The sequence below is a fragment of the Lampetra fluviatilis genome, chromosome 35 (genome assembly GCF_964198595.1).
Source record: "Lampetra fluviatilis chromosome 35, kcLamFluv1.1, whole genome shotgun sequence".
Classification (NCBI taxonomy): domain Eukaryota; kingdom Metazoa; phylum Chordata; class Hyperoartia; order Petromyzontiformes; family Petromyzontidae; genus Lampetra; species Lampetra fluviatilis.
In genome coordinates, this window is record NC_136309.1 from 3,645,066 (window position 1) to 3,670,170 (window position 25,105).

A 25,105-nucleotide genomic window follows, 5' to 3' on the forward strand; every position below is an offset into this window, starting at 1 on the left:
CGAGCGAGCGGGCGGGGCGGGCGAGCCGGCGAGCGCCAGCTTCCCACGGCGGAGGCAGCGGCGGCGGCGGCGGCGCCACCGGCAGAAGCGCGCGGTCAACACCGACGCGGTCGGGGCGATCGTTTTTTAAAACAAAACAAAAAAAAATTAACGCCCGTCGCTCCGAATTCCAACCACCCCCCAACCCCCCACCGTTGCGTGTCCCGTCGAACAAAAATCCGGGTCGGCCTCATCGCTACCGGTCCCGTCTGGACGAGACAAACCTCCCCCCCCCCACTCCTTCGTCTCCGTGCCCCCCGTTTTTCTTTTCTTTCTCTTTCCCCCTTTCCATCTCTCGTCGTTTTTTTTTGTTTTTTTTTTAAAGCCCCCTGCTCCGTTATCCCCCCCCCCGCCCGCTCCCGTCGTCCACGCGGCGCTGGCGGCGGCGCTGGCGGCGGTGCTGGCCGGTGGCGGCGGCTCCCACGGCTCCCACAGCTCCCGCGGCCGCAGCGGCCGCAGCGCCATCGTCGAGAAGCCGGAGCGGCGCCCGGGCTCCGTGGACGCCCTCCCATTTGCAAGGTAAAAGGAAAAAGAAAATGGGGGGGGGGTGGGGTGGGTGGGGGGGCGGCGACTGATTAATTAGTAAACGGCGCGGCGAGCGTGCCGGGGAATTTGTGTAATGAATCCGCTTCACCCAGCCCCACTCGGTTGGCTTACGCACGCGCGCGCGTGTCTGCGCCTGCGTGCGTGCGTGCGTGCCCGCGCGTACGTTAGTGTATTTATTGTTGTCTTGTGTTTTGTTGGCTTTTTTTAATGATGATGGGGGGGGGGGGGGGGCGTGCGGTTGATTGTCTCCTAAGTGCCGCTCGCGGCACCACCGATGGAGGAGAGAGGGGAGGTGGCGGCGGGCGCCGGGAGGGAGCGGAGGGAGAGTCGCGCAGGTGGCACGGATAGCGCCCCATCTCCCCTCGCTCGCTCGCTCGCTCTCAGGCTTTGTTAATTAACGGCCGAGCACGAGAAGGAGTTGGTGTGGGGGGGGCGATTTCATAGACGGTGGGGGGGGGGGGGGGGAGCGGGGGGTTTGCGAGGGAGGGAAATTACCACAATCGCGCGCATTATCTCCCTTTCTGTGGGCTTGTCGCGCCCTCTTTCTCTCACTCGAGCCCCCCCCCCCCCCCCCCACCGTTTTGCCCGCTCCGTCTCGCGACGAGGAAGCTCTCTTCACCTCACGTCTCTAAAAACCTCTCTCTCTCTCGGCTCTCTTCTCCAGCTGCCTCGGTTAATTGTGTCTCGGTCGCTCTCCCCCCCCCCCCCCCAGCTCGCACCGCCGCATGCAGATGAAGCCGTATGCAAATGAGCGTCTACTCTCCCGGCCGCCACCGCTACTCCCACCGGCGTCGTGGCGCCAAGTCGGCCCGACGTCCCCTCTACACACCCCCCCCCCCCCTTCCACCTCTTTCTCACCACCATCACAATGCAAACGCCTGCCCCCCTCCACCCCCCCCCCCGCCGCCCCCCCCGCCGGTCCCCACCGACTCCACCATCGCAGCACCCCGCTGCAGCGCGGGCTCCTCCCACGCGCTTCATCTTCGTCGCTAATGACAACCGTAAACAAAATAATTATCTCTTTCGGGCCGCCATCCCCTCTGCGTCAATTTGCCGTCTTTTTTTTCATTTTCCTCCCCATCGGCGCTTGCCGTCGTCGGCGCGAGATCGTCGCGTTTCTTTCCGCCGCTCTCTCGCGCGCCCGCCCACTCGAGCGTCGTCCTCCCCGCGCGCCATCTTTGAGCCGAGCGGCGGTGGGCAGTGGCATCGACAAAGTCCAGCAATGGCCGCCGCGGTGCTTCAAGGAATACTTCTTGGGGCCGTCGCGTCTCTCTCTTTCGGTTTCGTGAATTGCGCGCCCAGGCTCCGCGGAGTTTCTCGTCCGCTTCCAAATTGTTTTGTCGTTTCCCAGGAACGGGTAGCCGCCGGTCTTTGGTACGCAGTGAACATTTTTTCTTTGAAATTGCCCGTAAAGTTGCGGCCCCCCCCGTCCCTTAAATGGAGGTGTCTCCGTAAATGAGTTGGCGCGAAAAATCACAAATTTATCAATTACCGGCACTTTTTTGTTTGACAATTAAGCAAAGAAAATATTAGCGAGGGCTGCCGTTAATTTATTTTCATTTAATTCCCGCGCGAGTGCTCGCGCTCGCCTCACGTTGACGTATTTTCTTCCGACGCGTAAATTCACATTCCTCCGCACACCGCAAACAACAACAACAACAGCAAAGCACGGGGCCACTTGACCTGCATAATTACATTTTTCTTTTTTACATAATCCATCTGGCATCTCGTTATTATCCGTTCGCGGCTCGTCAACAAATCGTCACTCGTGACGTTAATTGTTGTAAACAATCCCTCCCGCCGACTAAGTGTCCCCAACGCTCGCGCGAAAGCGCGCGGGTGAGGGAAGATTTTTTTTGTCTTTGTGGAACGTTTGTCATTTTTTTGCCGTCGCGTTCTTTGCTTTTACGTTTCGTCGCCAAACTATCGGTTGGCCGATTGCGAAAGTGGCGCGCGCGAGTTTACCGACGATCCTGCGACAATCGTGCCGTCGCGTTTTGGAGACGGCTCGAACCAAAAAAAAAAATCAAATCCTCGCGCAGAATTCACAGCGACCAAGATGGCCAGATGTTTTTTTTATCGGAAAATGTTCGCTCCTAACTGCGCGTGGATAATCGCTGGAAAGACTTACGCGGGATTTTCCTGGATTATTCGGACAGATGTTATTAGCGGCACACGTAAAAGAAAAAAACATAATGGCATTATGTCGCGCGTTATATAATAGCATTTGCCTCCCCGTACTCACGGTAATTATATATATTTCCCGTCGATGGTTATTTCGAGAATGGTTATAATACCCGGCTCATTGTTTCGTGAGAACGATGTTTTCGTGGAGCGCCTTATGGATTACGCGTGCGCGGCCTGGGTGGCTCGGCCGTAGAGAAAGCAGCTCCCAACCACAGGCTTGCCAGGTCAACTCCGTGTTTGTTCAGGATCACAAGGGCTCCATCATCCCTCCCTGCAGAGGTGGGGGGGGTCGCTAAAATGAGCACCACTTTGTCGGGAGAGTCAACTGAGATCGCCTCCCCCCCCCCCAGTAAGAATGTGGAATACCACTGGCTCAGGATGCCTGTAAACAAGGAGCTGAGCACAAATGCCGTCAATGCCCAATTTGAGCAGAAAACCACTTGGGGTTTCCGTGGGGCGGTAAGATTTGGAACTCTTAGCGAGGTTTAACGGTAACGAGCTACTTGTGCGCACGTGGGGACAGGGTCAATGATGTCGACGCACCTGGGTGGCGAAAGGAAAAAAGGAACGGGAAGAGAGATGAGAGAAAGAATGGGAAATGAGAGGAATGGGACTGGAAAAGGAACGGAGAAACGGGAGCAGAGGGGCGTTCGGGAGAGATGAGGCGGCGGTGGTAGCGGTGGTGGCGGTGGTGATGGTGGTGGCGGTGGTGACGGTGGTGGCTGGGAAGCTGCATAACGGGCAGGTGTTTGAAGTGGTTGGGGTGGTGGTGGCGGTGGCGGTCGCTGTGTTGTTGTTGTTGGTGGTGGTGGTGATGATAGTGGATGGGTAGCTGCATAAGGGGCGGGTGTTTGAAGGGGTTGGGGTGGTGGTGGCGGTGGCTGTGTTGTTGTTGGTCGTGGTGGCTGGGAAGCTGTATATATATAACAGGAGGCGGACGAAACTGCATCAGCCCCTCAACGCCGCTGCTGTTCTCACAGTGGGCGGCGAGAAAGAGAAGGGGGGGAGGGGTTCAACAGTGGGTGTGATCACACAGTGGTCACGTGACTCATGGGAGGCAAGACCTGATGCGGAGGTGAAATGAACGTGTCGTGGGGCGGGGGGAGGGGGGTGGCGAGGTGGATTTGAAAGGTGCGAGTTGAAAAATCTGAACGCCTGCGAAATGTTATGGTAATTATTATTATTTTTTTCTTCCCGGAGGCTCGCAACGCAGCGGCCACGGTCCGTTCCGATCTCCCGGCGTGGCAGGCGAGACGTCTCGAACATTTCTGCCCACCCCGCCAGAGCGTAGACTGAGATGTCGTCGCGTGTGGTGGTGGTGAAGGTGGTGGTGGTGGTGGTGAAGGGGTGGTGGTGAAGGGGTTGGGGTGGTGGTGGTGAAGGGGTTGGGGTGGTGGTGGTGAAGGGGTGGGTGGTGGTGGTGGTGAAGGGGTGGGTGGTGGTGGTGGTGAAGGGGTGGGTGGTGGTGGTGGTGGTGGTGGTGAAGGGGTGGTGGTGGTGGTGGTGAAGGGGTGGGTGGTGGTGGTGGTGGTGAAGGGGTGGGTGGTGGTGGTGGTGGTGGTGAAGGGGTGGGTGGTGGTGGTGGTGGTGGTGAAGGGGTGGGTGGTGGTGGTGAAGGGGTGGGTGGTGAAGGGGTGGTGGTGGTGGTGAAGGGGTGGGTGGTGGTGGTGGTGGTGGTGAAGGGGTGGGTGGTGGTGGTGAAGGGGTGGTGGTGGTGGTGGTGGTGAAGGGGTGGTGGTGGTGGGGGTAAAGTGTGAGTGCTCCGGCTCTCCGTTCTGAGACGAGATTTGCAACTTTGATCCTCGTATCGATCATGCAATTTTAATTGAGGGACTACTGTGTGTTGTTGTGTTGGTGTGGTCTGGGACTGTTGTTGTTGTTATCTTGTTGTGGTATGGGACTGTTGTTGTCTTGTTGTGGTCTGAGACTGTTGTTGTTGTTGTCTTGTTGTGGTCTGAGACTGTTGTTGTTGTTGTCTTGTTGTGGTATGGGACTGTTGTTGTTGTCTTGTTGTGGTCTGGGACTGTTGTTGTTGTCTTGTTGTGGTCTGGGGCTGTTGTTGTTGTCTTGTTGTGGTCTGGGACTGTTGTTGTTGTTGTCTTGTTGTGGTCTGAGACTGTTGTTGTTGTCTTGTTGTGGTCTGGGGCTGTTGTTGTTGTCTTGTTGTGGTCTGGGACTGTTGTTGTTGTTGTCTTGTTGTGGTCTGGGACTGTTGTTGTTGTTGTCTTGTTGTGGTCTGAGACTGTTGTTGTCTTGGTGTGGACTGGGACTGTTGTTGTTGTGTTGGTGTGGTCTGGAACTGTTGTTGTTGTTGTCTTGTTGTGGTCTGGGACTGTTGTTGTTGTTGTCTTGTTGTGGTCTGAGACTGTTGTTGTTGTTGTCTTGATGTGGTCTGGGGCTGTTGTTGTTGTTGTCTTGTTGTGGTCTGGGACTGTTGTTGTTGTTGTCTTGTTGTGGTCTGGAACTGTTGTTGTTGTTGTCTTGTTGTGGTCTGAGACTGTTGTTGTTGTTGTCTTGATGTGGTCTGGAACTGTTGTTGTTGTTGTCTTGTTGTGGTCTGGGACTGTTGTTGTTGTTGTCTTGATGTGGTCTGGAACTGTTGTTGTTGTTGTATTGGTGTGGTCTGGGACTGTTGTTGTTGTTGTCTTGTTGTGGTCTGGGACTGTTGTTGTTGTATTGGTGTGGTCTGGGACTGTTGTTGTTGTCTTGATGTGGTCTGGGGCTGTTGTTGTTGTCTTGTTGTGGTCTGGGACTGTTGTTGTTGTTGTCTTGCTGTGGTCTGGGACTGTTGTTGTCTTGTTGTGGTCTGGGACTGTTGTTGTTGTATTGGTGTGGTCTGGGACTGTTGTTGTTGTCTTGTTGTGGTCTGGGACTGTTGTTGTGTTGGTGTGGTCTGGGACTGTTGTTGTTGTGTTGGTGTGGTCTGGGACTGTTGTTGTTGTCTAGCTGTGGTCTGGAACTGTTGTTGTTGCCATAACTTGCTGACCGGCCCCCTACTGGACATCTGTGAACATAAACAGCTTAAAGAGCTTCCTAGCTCATCGGATTCCTCATCCGGTCGAAATGAAAGATTCCCATTCCGATGTTCGGCCAATGCGGAAGAGTCGGCGGCAATCCCACATTGGGGTGGGGGGGAGGAGGCTTTCGCGAGACCGGAGGTCCTTCCGCAGGTGAACTTGGTAACCCGGGTTTGATTCTCGGCTCACAGCTTCCATCAGTGGCAAAGCCATATTTGACTAAATTATTTCTTCTTTATTTTTGTGATTGCAGGGTTCCATACTATTTGGTTCTTTCGATAAAGTCACGTAGGTATAAAATACATTAAATCACGACGTTTCGATTGCAACACAAGCAATCATCATCATCATACACCATGCAGCGCTCGCCCTCCCCCACACCCCCACCCCTCCCTCTCCCCCCTTGCTCCTCCCCCTTTCTTACCTATATAACCTCTTACCACGGCAACTCTCTCTCTCCCACTTCAGCAGAAAAATGTTTTGCTGTGGGTTTCCCACCTGATGATGATTGCTTGTGTTGCAATCGAAACGTCGTGATTTTATTTATTTTATTTTATACCTACGTGACTTTACCGAAAAAAACTAAGAATATTATTTTATTTTTTACCGGCTAAGGCCAACTGAGATACGTAGCGCTTTTTCAGAAGCGACCTGGCGATCGCAAACGACAGCTCAACGAAGTGGCTCATCATCGTCGCGTGCAAAATGTAAAGCAGCGGCCAAATACCCTGAACGCGTGGCGCTCATTCCAAATGTGGAGGGGAAAATCTGGAGGACCCGGAGAAAAATCCACGCGATCGTGGGGAGAACGTGCAAACTCCACATACAGAGCAGGCATCAGGGTCGGGATCAAACCCACGACCTCCTGTATACCAGGCGAGGTAGTTAACATCTCCTGGCCACCGTGATGATGAGAGACACCACAAACTCCAAATATACAGCAGCAGGCGTCAGGGTCGGCATCGAACCCACGACCTCCTGTATACCAAGCGAGGTAGTTAACATCTCCTGGCCACCGTGATGATGAGAGAGAGACGCAAACTCCAAATATACAGCAGCAGGCGTCAGGGTCGGGATCGAACCCACGACCTCTTGTATACCAGGCGAGATAGTTAACATCTCCTGGCCACCGTGGTTACACTCTAGTCCCACTTTTCTCGACCAACCCACAATGGAACGTGCCGCCAGTGTGGTGAAGTATGGTCAAACGATCCCGGTGGGAGAGAGACCTTCATCCAGCAGTGGATTGAGAATGGGCTTTGCAATAGAATAACAACGGATAGCGCTGGGTGCTGATTCGTATACGGGTGACGTTCCATCCATCTCAGTCGGTGTAAATTCCACATTCTTACGGCAGCGGTCAACGTATCCGTGGATAACTGGGCAGCCAGATAAGGGGAACGAACATTCCATCAAATTCCGCTAGCAGCCACCGAAACAGTTTGTGGAAACTCCACATTACTATGGCAGGGGGGTGGGGGGGAGTTGGGTCAGTCTGGTTGGGCGGCGTAACTTTTCCATCTCCGTCGATGCCCAATTGCGGCGGGGGGCGGGGGGGCGTTGCAACGAGTGTCACGAGTTAATCACAAAAACAAAAGCGGTCTCGATCTGTGCGGCGTCTCTCGCGGACTTCCCGACACGCCTGTTACGAGGGTGCGGGGTGTTAGTCAGCCAACCTGCGGCGCGCGGCTCTTTAAGGACCGCCGCTCCGTGACCGTGATCCACCGGGGGGGGGGGGATCACCGCCCGACGCGTTAAATCGTGTCGCGACTGCGCCTCTCGAAATGTCGAGTTTATTTCGATTTTTTTTCGTTGCACCAAATTCGAAAGAGGGAACAAAAAAAATGCCTCCTCTTGTTATCTTGTCTTGCCGACCCCTGCGCGCTAGCGAAAATGACATTCCACATTCCTATGGCAGGGGTCAGTCTCTGTCTGTCTTTGGCTGGCGGGCAGCGGGCGGGCGAGCGGGCGGGCGAACAAAGGACGGTGCTGTGAGCGCTTGCGCCGTGCGCCCTGGCACCGAGCCAGACTCCCAGGCGGCGCTCGACACGATCACCGGGCCGGCTGATTAATTCCTCCGGCTGGGGATAGAGGAGCGTCGTGGTTGGGGCTGGGGGGTGGTGGTGGTGGTGGCGGCGGTGGTGGCGGTGGTGGCGGTGGTGGCGGTGGTGGCTGTATAACAGGCGGGTGTTTGAAGGGGTTGGGGTGGTGGTGGCTGTGTTGTTGGTGGCAGTGGTGGAGGGAAAAGTGGTGGCTGCGGTGATGGCAGTGGTAGCGTTGGTGGTGGTGGTGGTTGGGTTGGTGATCACAGCAGCATTGGTGGTGATGGCAGTGGTAGCGTTGTTGGTGGTGGTAGTGGCTGTAGTGGTGGCAGTGGTTGGGTCGTTGTAGTAGGGGGGGCGGGTGTTTAAAGGGGTTGGGGTGGTGGTGATTGGAGGGAGTGGTAGTGGTGGTGGTTGGAGGTGGTGGTGGTTGGAGGGGATGGTGGTTGGAGGGGGTGGTGGTGGTTGAAGGGGGCGGTGGTGGTGGCGGCAACGGTGGTGGTTGGAGGTGGAGGTGGTGGAGGTGGTGGTTGTGGTGGTTGGAGGTGGTGGTGGTAGTGGTGGTGGTTGGAGGTGGAGGTGGTGGTGGTGGTTGTGGTTGGAGGTGGTGGAGGTGGTTGGAGGTGGAGGTGGTGGTTGGAGGTGGTGGTGGTAGTGGTGGTGGTTGGAGGTGGAGGTGGTGGTGGTTGTGGTTGGAGGTGGTGGAGGTGGTTGGTGGTGGTGGTGGTGGTTGTGGTGGTTGGAGGTGGTGGTGGTGGTGGTGGTGGTTGTGGTTGTGGTTGGAGGTGGTGGAGGTGGAGGTGGTGGTTGTGGTGGTTGGAGGTGGTGGTGGTAGTGGTGGTGGTTGGAGGTGGAGGTGGTGGTGGTTGTGGTTGGAGGTGGTTGGAGGTGGAGGTGGTGGTTGTGGTGGTTGGAGGTGGTGGTGGTAGTGGTGGTGGTTGGAGGTGGAGGTGGTGGTGGTTGTGGTTGGAGGTGGTGGAGGTGGTTGGTGGTGGTGGTGGTGGTTGTGGTGGTTGGAGGTGGTGGTGGTGGTAGTGGTGGTTGTGTGAGCGGTCTCATTGCGCGACGCTTCTATCACGACAGGACAAGGCGGAGCGCGAACAAAAAAATTAAAAATAAGAACGGGCTCTGGCGCTCGGAAAAAAAGGAAATAAGATCAGGAATTAAATTTAAATATTTTAGCGCAAGGTCACTTTTGATGATTTATAGCTACGTGGAAAATTCCGCACTTCCATTATTATTATTATTTTTATTTTTTAGAGCATTAACAGTGGGTTGGCTTTAACAATACAGGTCCCCCGCCATAGTAATGTGGAACGTTTACGACTCACCACGGGGCCGGCTACAAAGATGAGCACCGCGCATTGCTCACTAATCCAGGGGGAGATGCTTGCACTTTTAAAATCTTTAATCATCGCTACCCAACCCATAAACCATTCCCGCCTCCCCCCCCCACACCCTCCGAGCAAAGCCTTTGCTGTAGGTGTCGGACATGTGAACAGGCCAATAAAATATGAAATATATATTTGAGTTTTAATTAATAGTCGAATCTACACGCCTTGAGATTGCGCCCGCCCAGGCGACGGAGCGATGAAATCGGCCGGTGTGCGGGCAAGGTCCTCGGTGATTTGCATCGCAGGATCGTGAGAGAGATGGCGGCTTCCGTGGAGGGAGGGAGGGGGCGGCGGTGAGTGGGAAGGCCTTCATCTAGCAGCGGATAGATGATGTTCGTCGAATCATAATTGACGACGACGGTGATGAAATCATCAACCGACTGTCAGTCAGCGGCTTTTCCCCGCTGATGCCGCTCCGCCAAAGTTGCGATTGTTAAAAAAAACATTTTCTTACTAATAGGGGTTTTTCCCCTTTTTTCTGGCAACAAAACTGACACCTTTTGCAAGGAATCATGCTCACATTCACCACAATACTTGCAGTCAAATGCAAACAACAACAAAAACAATACTCTGATAATTTATGCATTGTCTTTGAAACTGATTGGTCCACACCAGAGACAGCTTTCTTTAGAGCCTCGTCTCAAACGGTGTTCGACCAGATGACGCCAAAAGGCGCACAGTTCCAAGACAACGCACTGCCAGAGTAACGAGAGCTCGGGGTGAGCAGCTACATCATGGGACCTCCTTTGCCAGTACCAACATATATACTGTTTGAGGTTCTCCGCCAAAGGGATCCGGCGATTTCCACCGCCCTCCGGAGGCGTCAAATGCGGTTCGGCGACGGACGCGCGAGCGCGCGCGGGTTTTGCTAACTGGGCGCCTGCTTCCGATTGATTAATGAATCGGACTTGGCGGACGTTGACGAGAATTAATTGAGGTTGCTGCGTCGCGCGGCGAGGGCATTTATTTGCACTCGGGAGGTTTTGTCGTAGCCGTCGTTGTTGTCGTCGCTGCCGCTGGGCACTTTGTCCGCGTCCCAGGCAGCGGGGAGGCGAAGCGAGCGGCGTGGCTGCCCCGCGTACATTTTATATGAGGCTGCGGTAAAATTCGCCCACTGAAAACGTGGCACGGGAGAGCGCGCGGGAAAAATAGGAGGAGTGGAAGAAGATGCGGGGGGGGGGTGCGGGGGGGGGGGTAACCAACAGCGAGCGGGCGACAGAGAGAGAGCGGGGAGAGAGGGAGGGGAGAGCGAGCGACTGTCTGGCTGGTGGTTGTGGTGCGGGGGGGGGCAGGAGGAGGTGGGGGGGGGCACTGGGGCTGGTTGGGTCTGGATGGCGCGTGAAGGATGGCGATGGAAAGCAGAGAGATGATGTGGTGGCAGCGGTGGTGGCGGCGGCGGTAGCGGTGGAGTGGAGGGGGGGGGGATGCCGCAAACCTGCCGGGTGGAATAAATAAAACTGTGGTTTTTGGGGACTGGGGCCCCACGCTTCGTGCTCTGGCTCCAAGACAATAACCCCTTTTCGCGAGAATGCACGGCGACGTTGGTTATTTTTCGTTATATTTTCACATCTTGTCATTTTGGCCCGGCTTTACCCGAGACGGGAGCAATCCGTTCGGATCTCTCTCTCGCGCAGCGGTGCGACGCTTCGTGCAATAATAGAGAACGGCTCGCGTAAGCGGGTGTCGCATTGCTACCGCCGAGATCCCTTCTCCGTCCTCCTCTAACACGTGACGCACCTTTCCACGCGGCGCGGCAGAGAGGGGGGGTGTGTGTGGGGGGGGGGGCGCCGCTTTCACCGCTCGCTCCGCGTGCGAGAGTCGTGATGGTCGCGCGGCGCTCACTCCGACACGTTCATTCGCGGAGCCGAGGTTTGGCCAACGTTGAAGTGCGCAACGAAGTTGAACCGTTGACGGATTTTTATTTTAAATATTCCTGCACCAATTAATTATCGGTGACCGAGGGGGTGAGAGACTATCATCTCGGCAGACGCCGAGAACCTGGTTTAATCGCAATCCGCGATCTCCTCAATGGCCGCGTGTTTAATATTTTTCATGTATAGCCGACGGTTGGGGTTGGCCCCCGCCATAGCAATGTGGAATTTTTACCACCGGCTCGAAGGGATTGTTCTTCCTCGTTGCCCGTTTTGAGAGCTCTTTTGAGAGAGAATTCGATTTGGGATTTGAACGTCTCGCTTGCTCGTGACCGCGTCAGATGTCACCGATATACGAACGGTTCTCATTGGTCGCCGGATATCAGGTGGTTTTTGAGGCAGTCCAATCGTGAGAGCCAGCTGGATTTCAAGCAGGTTTTTCTACCGTCGGCCGAATAGATTAGTGAACGCGTTATTTGTGCTGCTGCTGCGATTGTCAGCGGTGCAAGAGCGCAGTTAACCACAAACATTTCAACACTTTCCGTGGCAATCGTAACTGCGTGGCATCACGAGAAAAAACTAAATATATACGCAATGCAAGAAGAGCCATCGACGTATCTGTGAATCTGTCGAGTGTCCATTGACACGGGTGTTGAGTTTTTTCGTTTGTTAATTGTGCTTGTGCACCACTGCCAACGCACTAGCAGCTGCAGCACAATTAGTTTGTTATATGAATCTATAAACAATTTTAATGTTACCAGGTAAGGCCCCAACTGAGCCGCCTAGCTGTTTTTCAGAAGCGACCCTGACCATCGCAAACGATAGCTCAACGAAGTGGCCCATCGCGTGGAAATGTATAGCAGACAAATACTCGAAGCGCGTGGTGTTCATTCTAAATGTGGAGGGAAAAACCGGACGACCCGGTGAAAAATACACGCCACCACGGGGAGAGAGAGAGACGCGCAAAAACTCCAAATATTATTCCTGCAACCAGGGGGGCCGTCCATAGGGGGGTGGCGAGGCTCTTCTTACTGTAAAGGTGCAAGTGCTGTTAACACTTAACGGGGGGGGGGGGGGGGCACGGACTGAGACCAGAGGCTGCCAACGTTTCCGCTGCAGACCAAGCACGGGCAAATCTCTCCATCCGCACCTCCTGAAGGTGCCGGTCGGCACTTGCAGAGAGATGCGGTCAAATATCCCCGTCCCCACCGGGAGGCTGGTTACGGTGCGAAAGAAAGTTCCAACATACGTAGCCATGTACATAATACGTTGAAATCAGCCGAGCACTCCAGAGACCAGCAGAGAGTCTCATTTGCAAGGGGTGAGTGGACCTGGGTCACCACAACGACAAAGGCAATGACATTAAAACTACGCAGGACGATGAAGCAGATAGAAACATCGGAAACCAAAAAAAAAACGAGAAATCGGAGCAGAAATAAGATAACAATAATAATGGACACACACATACACACGCGGAACTGGGTCCCGTTATCCACAACTGTGCGGCAGTCTCCTGCAACGACGTCTAACGCGGCGACATACCGCCAAGCGGATCTCGGTACAAAACCGATTCCTGCGGCCACAGCGGGCACAGCGGGCACAGACGATGGCGCCCAACTCTCCGATCCCGTCGGTGCCAAAGGCAGACGACGGGCGGTAACACCCCCCCCCTCCTTGACTTGAGACGATTCACCTCCCCGTCTGACAGACGAGGTGTGGGACCTCGCCGACACCACCAGAGGGAGCAGGAACTCTGGGCAAGCGACGAGACGAACGAGCAAGCCGGGCGCGGCACTCGACGTCTGCGCCGGTGACCCCTCGGCAGAGGTCGCAACTGGGTACCCGATATCCGTACCCTACCCGATACCCGGCTACCCGTACCCGGCCGGGTACGGGTACCCGTTTGCGACCCTGGTACGGCCGGGTAGGCCGTGAGTCACTGGTGATTAACCGTTTGTCACTCATTTCGGGTAGGGTACGGCTATCCGTACCCGGCCGGGTACGGGTACCCGTTTGCGACCCTGGTGCGGCCGGGTACGGGTAAGGAATCAAAACCCGTTTGCGACCTCTGGCTGGCAGTCGTGATTTCCGCATTTGCCGTGGCGTCGCCCCAGCAGGACGCATGTTGACCAGCGTTGATGTCCCGAGTGGAGCGGGTGCTCGTTTAACCCACCCTGAAAAGGGGATGATGGGTTTCGATATTTACCCGTCGACCGGTCGGTTGGACTCGTGACCTTCTGACAGTGAGCTGACTTCTCAGACCATCGTAACAGAGGGGGAGTTACGTAGGTGAGGGGGTGGTCACGGGGTAGGGTGCATATTCCTTGGAGAGATGAGCGCTACAACTTTGGACATGTCTGATTGGGACATGTTCTCTTTTTTTATTCTCTTATATTTTTTTGTTATGGAGGGTGGTGGCAGGGTGGGGGGATTGTGGCCAGAGTGGTGTGAATGGTTTAGCGCACTCCACTAGGCTGGGTGGGTGGCTGACTGGCTGGCTGGTTGACTGGCTGGGTAGGTGGCCAGCTGGCTGAGTGGGTGGGTGGCTGGGTGGTTGGCTGGCTGACTGGGTGGGTGGCTGGCTTGATGAGTGGGTGGGTGGCTGGGTGGTTGGCTGGGTGGGTGGCTGGCTGACTGGTTGACTGGCTGGGTAGGTGGCTGGCTTGCTGACTGGGTGGGTGGCTGGCTGGCTGACTGGGTGGGTGGGTGGCTGGCTTGATGAGTGGGTGGGTGGCCGGGTGGTTGGCTGGGTGGCTGGCTGGCTGGGTGAGTGGCTGGGTGAGTGGCTGGGTGAGTGGCTGGGTGAGTGGCTGGGTGAGTGGCTGGGTGAGTGGCTGGGTGAGTGGCTGGGTTGGTGGCTGACTGGCTAGCCGGGTGGGTGAGTTTCGTGGGTTGGCGTGTGGGTGGCTGGCTGGCTGACTGGCGTGCGTGTCAGTCTGTGTGTGTGTGTGTCTTTGCGTAATGGACCTCTAATTGGTTCTGCCCAATTTCCTCTGGGATGTTCAAATTGAAAAACTGGCGCGCGCCACAACATTAATTGTGTTTGGAACAAAGTGCGACAATCGCGCCGTGCCATTCGAGCATCTCCATCAGAGGCCGCTCGGTGTCACGGCTGTTGTGTTAATTTATTTGCCGCCCGCGTGAATAAAAAAAATGTTTTGCGCAAACGGCGCGACGCCTCGCCGCTCACAGCTCCTCGCGCCGTCCGTTGCGTCGGCCCGTCATAAAGCTGCTGGTGGAAATTCCACGGTTAAATGGCAGGGACGGAGTCTCGTACCCACCACCACCGGACAACCCGCTTACGAGTGCACTTTTTGTTCACGCTTGGAAACGCCCGTTCAATATTTCTCTTCCACCGAGGCTTTCGTCACACGCCCTTCAGGAGGGGATTTCCCCACCGGTGACTTCCCGCAGACTGGCTCTCAGTTTATTCCCCCAGAAAGAGATGATGATAACGGTGCTGATGATTACAGTGGTGGTGGACAGGCTGGACCCTAACAGGCTAATAATTTCGTGGTGGCGAGATGTTATCTCCCTCACCTGGTATACAGGAGGTCGTGGGTTTGATCCCAACCCTGACGCCTGCTGTATATTTGGAGCTTGCATGTTCTCCCCGTGGTCATGTAGATTTTTCCCCGGGTCCTTCGGTGTTTTCCTCCATATTTAGAATAAACACGCGTTTAGAGTATTTGGCTGCTATAAATTTCCACGAAATAAGCCACTTCGTTGAACTATTATGTGTGATAGCCAGGTATTTTCTTACCTGCTTACCTTGGCACTAGTGTACAAGCACAGCTTCCAAAACTCAACAATTTTTTTTTTTACCAGGTATGTACCTATGTTGAACTTCTTTCGCACCCTACGTAGCCAACTGTGCTAATCGGAGATGCGGGGGAAGGACAACAAACTAAACGCAACGCTTCTAAGGACGTGAGTTTTGAATACAGATTTAAAAGTGCGTAGCTCCTCCAGTGCCTTCCTCATATCGGCAGGAAGAGCGTTCCAGACGGCCGCAGAAGCACATCCGAAAGCGCCGCGCGGTGCGGCGACCGTCGTCTTTGTTCGATGACGGAGCCCAAAAGCCGACGCTGCTGCTGCTGCAGCTGCTGCAGCTACTGCTGCAGCCGCTGCAGCCGCTGCTACTGCAGCTGCTGCTGCGAGGATGGTGACCGGAGTTTGTGCGGCAACGGTTTGCGCTCCTTGCCGAAATCGTCGAGGTGCCGTGGGTTCGTTTTGTGGCGAGCGCTCTCCGCGCGCATCAACGAGCGACGCCCGGCGTCCGGCGAGGGAGTCCTGGCCTAGGCCTTGTCATCGCTTCAACGTGCGCCGCTCACCCGCTCCCCTCCCCTCCGTTCCCGTTCTCTAGGCCGCGCAAACAACCGTGAGCAACATCCCAAACGAGAGTGAGGTCCACGGGACGGAGAGCGACGAGGCAGCGAGCGGCGGGGAAGAAGAGGAGCGGCGGGCGACGATAAACGGCAGACGGAAGGGGCGTCCGTCCTGAGAAATCCTTTGCCCCGACGCCCCCCCACCCCGACCCTCCCCAGCGGCCGTGCGACGCCGACCGGCCCTCTCCGTCCGCTACCGAGCAGCCCCAGGTGAGACCTCGGCTCGGGGCGCGGCCGTCGAGAAGCGCGCAGGCGGTGTAACTGCACTGCCAGGGCCCCCCCACGTGGCGCTCCGACGTGGGGGTAGGGGGGGGTACGAACCGAGGGACCTCCACACCAACCGGGCCACGACGCCACTGAGTCGCGCGGCAATACAGGGCGGGGCCGGAGGTGTGCGACTTTGACGCTTTTCGACTCGTGATTCGAGTCTAGCGCCTGCGAGTGATTGGTCAAAAAACACCTTGATACACATACATGTGTGTATACATGTGTGTATACATGTGTGTGCAGCGGGTCGTGTGCCGCCTGTCGTACATACGTCAAACACTGCAACCGTGGTGGAAGCCATCTCAGCGGCAGGCAGAGCCGTACCCTTGGCTATGGGGTGAATCGGGGGCGACTGCCCTGGGCCCCGTGCTTTGGGGGTGTCCCCCCCCCAGTGAGCTTCGACATCACAGTGTCAGATGCGATACATCCCGGTGTGGTTTTCCCCGGAGCCCCGCCACCCCCCCCCCTCCCCCCCCATGAACGGCTCCCCTGGTTGCAGGAATTATATTTGGAGTTTGTGTCTCTCTCTCTCTTTGCCCATGGTCGCGTGCATTTTCGTACCGGTCCTCCGCTTTTTCCCTTTACATTCAGCATCAGCATCACGCGTTTCGAGTTATTTGGCCGCTATAAGCATAAGCCCACTCGGTTGAGCCGTCACTTGCGATAGGTTTCGCTTCTGAAAAAGAGCCACGTAGCTCAACGGGGCCCTTACCTGATGAAAATTAAAGCAGCTTGTAGTTTTTTTCGGTTTCGGAAACTCGCGCGTTATTTCCACTGCCGTGCCCGCCGGGGAGATGGCGACGAACCGGCGACTTCCCCCCCCCTCCTTCCCAGGTTGTCCGGCACGCTGACCGGCGTAGCGGCTTGCTCCCGTCTCTGCGCCAGACGGGTGAAGCACGTCGCGGCTGTCGGCTCGAGGGACGTTTAGGCGCCGTGAAGAAGTGGCGACGCGCGTGGGCGGCGGGACGAGTGACTCGCGTCCTCGTTCGGTTACCCGTTCGGTTACCTGTTTGCGTACCCTACTATTTGGTTCTTTCGGTAAAGTCACGGGGTAGAAACAAGTATAACCCGTAAAAACAAAGTTTTTCACTATAAATCCTTTATATGCGTGGCGGCTAGAGTCCTCTCGTCCTCTGGCTTGAGATGGCTGCCACCTATGGGTCAGATGATTGCATTGCACCATTAAGCAATTGGTAATTAAATATAATTTTTTTGTCCTAAAAAGTGTAAAATTTTGGAAACATTTTTTCACGAACATTAATTGTCACGCACAACGAGTCTGTGTGGAAAATGTCAGCTCGATTGGATCACGGGAAGTGGGTTAAAAAACGACCGAAAGATTTGCACGGTCGTAAGCAAGCAAGCGAACTTAATATAAAGGATTTAAAAATAACAGATCGCGACGTTTTGATCGCAACACAAGCAACCGGTCATCAGGTGTGAAACAAACACAGCAGCAGGAGGACTGCTGACGTCGGAAACGTCGTGATCTATTATTTTTTCTACCCACGTGACTTTACCGAAAGAACCAAAGAGTATGGATTCCTGCAGTCACGAAAGCTTCCAATCAAGATTGTGTGTTTACCCGTTTGTTAACCCATTCGTTTACCCGTTTGTTAACCCATTCGTTTACCCGTTTGTTTATTTGCTTGTCGTCGTCGGTGCTGGTGACCAGGCGGGGATGGAAAGCCCGGACATGGGACACGAGGGACGGGACAGGGGTCGGGCAGACGGCGAGCGGTCGGACAAGTACAGACAGGTCGGCACCTCGCTTCAGCAGAACCGCGGACAGCTCTCGTGACCCACTCCACACGCGTCCGTCCCTCTCTGGCTCTGCATGCCTGTCTCTCGCGTCTTTCCTTTGTGTCTCTGGGTCTCTTCCGTCTTCACGTCTCTCTGTGCCCGGTGCTGTTTGCGTTCGTGTCTCTGCGTGTCCTGTCCTCCCCCCCCCCCGTTGCCTCCGTGTCTGCGTCTCTCTCCGTGTCCATCTCCGTGTCTTGTTTCTGTGCCTGTCTCCACCGCCTTTGCCTCCCTCATGGCGTTGTTTACACACCGCACCGGGTACTCATTTCATTTTTCAGTTTTCATTTATTTAGGTATGTATAACACTGTGAGCCATGCGGCTCTTGACTCGGGTGCAACCGCAACAAAACAAAAACATGAACACGAAACATCTTAAAGTGACTACACGCAACAGAAAATTCCTGGAAAAAACAGCAAAGTCTTCCAGAAAAAAACACCGCATTTCAGCGCTGTGTGCAAAAATCCCAGTGGGGTGCGAGTCAAACAATAACAACCATAAGACAATGCAGATTAAAGTTATCAGGCCAACTTTGTACTACAACAAACAAACATGGCTAAACCAAAACGTTTTGAAAATCACCAAAATAAAGCCACAAAAACAATGTAACGGTGAGGCTGAGTCGACCTAGGGGTGGCCAATAACTGTCACTGGTGTTGGCCGTGAGCAGGAATCGAACTCGGGCCGCCTGCTTCGTAGCTACACTACCCCTCCCCAAAGACAAAGATCCCCCATATCGCCTTCGACAGAGTGTAGGGGCAAGTGCTGTTAGCGAGTAGCACCTATGAAGGCCGGCACGGCACACGAAGGGGTGGGTGGCCAACACCGCGTCCGGCACCACACACACACATACACACCCGTGCGTACAACCATACAATGCCACCAAGCGTCGTGGTGACGTCACCACGACGCTTGTGCCAGGCCATGTGCACCTTGAGGTCGCGTGAAGTGTCGAACACCCGCTGGCAGGAGGTCACGGGGCAGACCCAGGTGCCACGGGTCGACTGACTGAGATGACCACACACACCCACTCACGCATGCACGCACGCACCGTCCCAGATCTCTCCGTGCGCGCGTGAGCTGCACCTCTGTGAAATGGGCCCTGAAGAGAAATTAGCGGTGGGGAGGGAGGGAGGGAGGAGGAGCGCGGGAAGACCGCACGATGAGACCCTAACGACGTCCCAGCAGCTCCGTGCAGCTGTGCTCCCAGATTGCCCGCGATACCACCTCGCCCGCGGGTTTATATCTTTACGTACAGGGGTGCCGCGGTGGGCGAGATATTGACTACCTCGCCTGGTATGCAGGAGGTCGTGGGTTCGATCCTGACCCCTGACGCCTGCTGTATATTTGGAGTTTCCGTGTCTCTCTCATCATCATCACGTTGGATAGGAGATGTTAACTGCCTCGTCTGGTATGCAGGAGGTCGTGGGTTCGATCCCGACCCCTGATGTCTACTGTATATTTGGAGTTTCCGTGTCTCTCTCTCTCTCATCATCATCACGTTGGCTAGGAGATGTTAACTGCCTCGCCTGGTATGCAGGAGGTCGTGGGTTCGATCCTGACCTCTGACGCCTACTGTATATTTTGAGTTTGAGTGTCTCTCTCTCATCATCACGGTGGCTAGGAGATGTTGACTACCTCGCCTGGTATGCAGGAGATCGTGAGTTCGATCCCGACCCTGACACCTGCTGTATATTTGGAGTTTGATTGTCTCTCTCTCATCATTATCACGTTGGCTAGGAGATGTTAACTGCCTCGCCTGGTATGCAGGAGGTCGTGGGTTCGATCCCGACCCCTGACGCCTACTGGAGATTTGGAGTTTTTGAGTGTCTCTCTCTCATCATCATCATGGTGACTGGGAGATGTGAACTACCTCGCCTGGTATGCAGGAGGTCGTGGGTTCGATCCCGACCCCTGACGCCTACTGGAGATTTGGAGTTTTTGAGTGTCTCTCTCTCATCATCATCATGGTGACTGGGAGATGTGAACTACCTCGCCTGGTATGCAGGAGGTCGTGGGTTCGATCCCGACCCCTGACGCCTACTGGAGATTTGGAGTTTGAGTGTCTCTCTCTCATCATCATCACGGTGACTGGGAGATGTGAACTACCTCGCCTGGTATGCAGGAGGTCGTGGGTTCGATCCCGACCCCTGACACCTACTGTATATTTGGAGTTTCCGTGTCTCTCCCATCATCATCACGTTGCCTAGGAGATGTTTACTGCCTCGCCTGGTATGCAGGAGGTCGTGGGTTCGATCCCGACCCCTGACGCCTACTGGAGATTTGGAGTTTGCTTGTCTCTCTCTCTCATCATCATCACGGTGGCTGGGAGATGTTAACTACCTCGCCTGGTATGCAGGAGGTCGTGGGTTCGATCCCGACCCTTGATGCCTGCTGTATATTTGGAGTTTGCGTCTCTCTCTCTCTCCCCGTGGTCGCGTGGATTTTTTTCCGGGTCCTCCGGTTTTTTAACCTCCGCATTTAGAATCGACGTGTTTTTATGAGTATTTGGCTGCTATAAATGTCTACGTGATGATAAGCCACTTCGTTGAGCTACCATTTGTGGCCAGGTCACTTCTGAAAAAGAGCCGCGTAACTCAGTGTGCCTGACCTGCTAAAATAAAATAGTTTAATAAAAAAGATCGCTATCGTCATCATTACCACCACCGCCGTTACTACCGCTACTACGCATGGTCACGTGGCTCATATGTACGTGCGAGTCCCTGGCGCGGTGTGTAGTAAACATCGCCACTGGGGAGACAAAGGCGGCCGGGCGCGGTGCTGGCCACCCACCCCCTCGTGTGCCACAGTGCCGGCCTCCGTGCTCGCCGACAGCACTTGCCCCAACAGTCTGTCAAGGCTATACGGGGGACCTTTGTCTTGGTCATCTCGTGCATTGGTTAACGCGATATATAATCCACGGCTGCCTTGTCACTCCACTGCTAGATGAAGACCCCCCCCCCCCCCCCGTGTTGTGTCGACCGTGGGGGTGTAGTTGGACCACACTTCACCGTTCCCGGGTCGCCAGGGTGCAGAGTGTGGCAGCGCGCTAACTGCTGCGCCTCCCATCCTGTTCCCTCACGCGCGCTAACCGCTGCACCTCCCATCCTGTTCCCTCACGCGGCGTGTTCACGTCGCCACGCTCATTGGGAGCTTCGCGTGAATCGTTGTCACCCTCCTGGCCGCGCGTTCGTCTTGCTCACCCCGCCTCACTCACCACCCTCACCTCACCACCCTCACCTCACTCACCACCCTCACCTCACTAACCTCACCTCACTCACCACCCTCACCTCACTAACCACCCTCACCTCACCACCCTCACCTCACTCACCACCCTCACCTCACCACCCTCACCTCACTAACCTCACTAACCACCCCCACCTCACTCACCACCCTCACCTCACCCCGACTCACTCATCACCCTCACCTCACTCACCTCACTCACCACACTCACCTCACTCACCACCATCACCTCACCCCGACTCACTCACCACCCTCACCTCACTCACCTCACTAACCACCCTCACCTCACCACCCTCACCTCACTAACCTCACTAACCACTCCCACCTCACTCACCACCCTCACCTCACCCCGACTCACTCATCACCCTCACCTCACTCACCACACTCACCTTACTCACCACCATCACCTCACCCCGACTCACTCACCACCCTCACCTCACTAACCTCACTAACCACCCTCACCTCACCCACCTCACTCACCACCCTCACCTCACCCACCTCACTCACCTCACTCACCACCCCCACCACCCCCACCACCCCCACCTCACTCACCTCACTCACCTCCCCCACCTCACTCACCTCACTCTCCACCCTCACCACCCCCACCTCCCCCACCTCACTCACCACCTCCACCTCACTCACCACACTCACCACCCTCACCTCCCCCACCTCACTCACCTCACTCACCACCCCCACCACACTCACCACCCTCACCTCATTCACCTCACCACCCTCACCACCCCCACCTCACTCACCACCCTCACCTCACTCACCTCACTCACCACACCACGCTCACCACCCCCACCTCACTCACCACCCCCACCTCACTCACCACCCTCACCTCACTCACCACCCTCACCTCACTCACCTCACCACCCTCACCACCCCCACCTCACTCACCACCCTCACCACCCTCACCTCACTCACCTCACCACACCCACCACCCCCACCTCACTCATCTCACTCACCTCACTCACCGCCCTCACCTCACTCACATCACCTCACTCACCACCCCCACCTCCCCCACCTCACTCACCCTCACCTCCCCCACCTCACTCACCTCACTCACCACCCCCACCTCACTCACCTCACTCACCACCCTCACCACACTCACCTCACTCACCACCCCCACCTCCCCCACCTCACCACCCTCACCACCCTCACCACCCCCACCTCACTCATCTCACTCACCTCACTCACCACCCTCAACTCACTCACATCACCTCACTCACCACCCCCACCTCCCCCACCTCACTCACCCTCACCTCCCCCACCTCACTCACCTCACTCACCACCCCCACCTCCCCCACCTCACTCACCCTCACCTCCCCCACCTCACTCACCTCACTCACCACCCCCACCTCACTCACCTCACTCACCACCCTCACCACACTCACCTCACTCACCACCCCCACCTCCCCCACCTCACTCACCCTCACCTCCCCCACCTCACTCACCTCACTCACCTCACTCACCACCCTCACCACCCCCACCTCCCCCACCTCACTCACCACCTCCACCTCACTCACCACACTCACCACCCTCACCTCCCCCACCTCACTCACCTCACTCACCACCCCCACCACACTCACCACCCTCACCTCATTCACCTCACCACCCTCACCACCCCCACCTCACTCACCACCCTCACCTCACTCACCTCACTCACCACACCACGCTCACCACCCCCACCTCACTCACCACCCCCACCTCACTCACCACCCTCACCTCACTCACCACCCTCACCTCACTCACCTCACCACCCTCACCACCCCCACCTCACTCACCACCCTCACCACCCTCACCTCACTCACCTCACCACACCCACCACCCCCACCTCACTCATCTCACTCACCTCACTCACCGCCCTCACCTCACTCACATCACCTCACTCACCACCCCCACCTCCCCCACCTCACTCACCCTCACCTCCCCCACCTCACTCACCTCACTCACCACCCCCACCTCACTCACCTCACTCACCACCCTCACCACACTCACCTCACTCACCACCCCCACCTCCCCCACCTCACCACCCTCACCACCCTCACCACCCCCACCTCACTCATCTCACTCACCTCACTCACCACCCTCACCTCACTCACATCACCTCACTCACCACCCCCACCTCCCCCACCTCACTCACCCTCACCTCCCCCACCTCACTCACCTCACTCACCACCCCCACCTCCCCCACCTCACTCACCCTCACCTCCCCCACCTCACTCACCTCACTCACCACCCCCACCTCACTCACCTCACTCACCACCCTCACCACACTCACCTCACTCACCACCCCCACCTCCCCCACCTCACTCACTCTCACCTCCCCCACCTCACTCACCTCACTCACCTCACTCACCACCCTCACCACCCCCACCTCCCCCACCTCACTCACCTCACTCACCACCCTCACCACCCCCACCTCCCCCACCTCACTCATCTCACTCACCTCACTCACCACCCTCACCACCCTCACCTCACTCACCTCACCACACCCACCACCCCCACCTCACTCATCTCACTCACCTCACTCACCACCCTCACCTCACTCACATCACCTCACTCACCACCCCCACCTCCCCCACCTCACTCACCCTCACCTCCCCCACCTCACTCACCCTCACCTCCCCCACCTCACTCACCTCACTCACCACCCCCACCTCACTCACCTCACTCACCACCCTCACCACACTCACCTCACTCACCACCCCCACCTCCCCCACCTCCCCCACCTCACCACCCTCACCACCCCCACCTCACTCACCCTCACCTCCCCCACCTCACTCACCTCACTCACCACCCCCACCTCACTCACCTCGCTCACCACCCTCACCACACTCACCTCACTCACCACCCCCACCTCCCTCACCTCACTCACCCTCACCTCCCCCACCTCACTCACCTCACTCACCACCCTCACCACCCCCACCTCACTCACCTCACTCACCACCCTCACCACCCCCACCTCACTCACCTCACTCACCACCCTCACCACACTCACCTCACTCACCACCCCCACCTCCCCCACCTCACTCACCCTCACCTCCCCCACCTCACTCACCTCACTCACCACCCTCATCACCCCCACCTCCCCCACCTCACTCACCTCACTCACCACCCTCACCACCCCCACCTCCCCCACCTCACTCATCTCACTCACCTCACTCACCACCCTCACCACCCTCACCTCACTCACCACACCCACCACCCCCACCTCACTCATCTCACTCACCTCACTCACCACCCCCACCTCCCCCACCTCACTCATCTCACTCACCTCACTCACCACACCCACCACCCCCACCTCACTCATCTCACTCACCTCACTCACCACCCCCACCTCCCCCACCTCACTCATCTCACTCACCTCACTCACCACACCCACCACCCCCACCTCACTCATCTCACTCACCTCACTCACCACCCCCACCTCCCCCACCTCACCACGTTCCCAGGTGCTCTACTTCTTCGCCGCTCTCCCCCTCCCTCTCTCCCTCCCTCTCAGTCGCTCTTCCTCCGGCATTCGCTCTGCTGCTGCTGCTGATGCCTCCTTGCCCCCTCCCTCCCCCATGTTTCTCACCTCCACTCTCCTCCTTTCCGCTGTTTCTCTCTCTTCTCTGCATCTGCCTTTACCTCTCTCCGTCTCTCTCTCTCTGTCACGTCTCTCCCTCTCTCAGCCTCGTCTCTCTCTGTGTCGCTGTTTGTCATTTTATTATTCTCTCCCTCTCTCTGCATCTCTCTCTCTCTCTCTTTTATTTACGATCAGTGGAAACAAGAAGATGCTCGGTGTAGTCGGCACTTTGCTTCGTTCATCATTTCGTATTTTTTTTTAAATAATAACTTTGCTTTATGTAAACCCCCACCTCTCGCTCACTCTCTCTCTCGCCCTTCTCGCATCTCTCCTCGCATCTCTCTCTCTCTGCATCTATCTCTCTGCATCTCTCTCCCTCTCCTCCGGCAGTACCTGTACTAAAAACATTGGAACGATACAGAGAAGATTAGCATGGCCCCTGCGCAAGGATGACACGCAAATTCGTGAAGCGTTCCCTCTCCTCTGCATCTCTCCCTCTCTCCCCGTCTCCCCCTCTCTCTTTATCTCTTCCTTCTCTCTCTATATCGCTCTATTAGTCTCTTTCTGTGTCTATCTGTCTCTCTCTGTGTCTCTCTGTGTCTCTGTCTCCGCGTGCCACAGAGGGCTAATCCCACGCTGGCAGTTTGCCAAGAATCTGGCCGCTGTTGCCACGACAACCACGAGATCCTGCCACGGGCAAGAAACGCATCGCTCATTCTGCAGCAGCAGCAGCAAG

At 56.2% G+C, this 25,105-nt stretch overlaps 1 protein-coding gene and 1 pseudogene across 4 annotated transcripts in view; both read left to right on the forward strand.

The window, feature by feature from the left end:
- The first annotated feature begins 301 nt into the window (after positions 1-301).
- LOC144944521 (uncharacterized) overlaps positions 302-25,105 on the forward strand; it is a 121,235-nt gene continuing 96,431 nt past the window's right edge. For 3 of the 4 annotated variants that reach the window (XM_078872739.1, XM_078872741.1, XM_078872740.1), the window contains exons 1-3: positions 302-558; positions 15,463-15,694; positions 17,427-17,510. In XM_078872739.1, the coding sequence (XP_078728865.1) occupies positions 17,433-17,510 (78 nt within the window). In that variant the 5' untranslated portion in view covers positions 302-558; positions 15,463-15,694; positions 17,427-17,432. The remainder of the gene's footprint in view (positions 559-15,462; positions 15,695-17,426; positions 17,511-25,105) is intronic. The other variant, XM_078872744.1, reaches the window with a different exon arrangement.
- Positions 24,758-24,853, forward strand: LOC144944715 (U6 spliceosomal RNA; annotated as a pseudogene).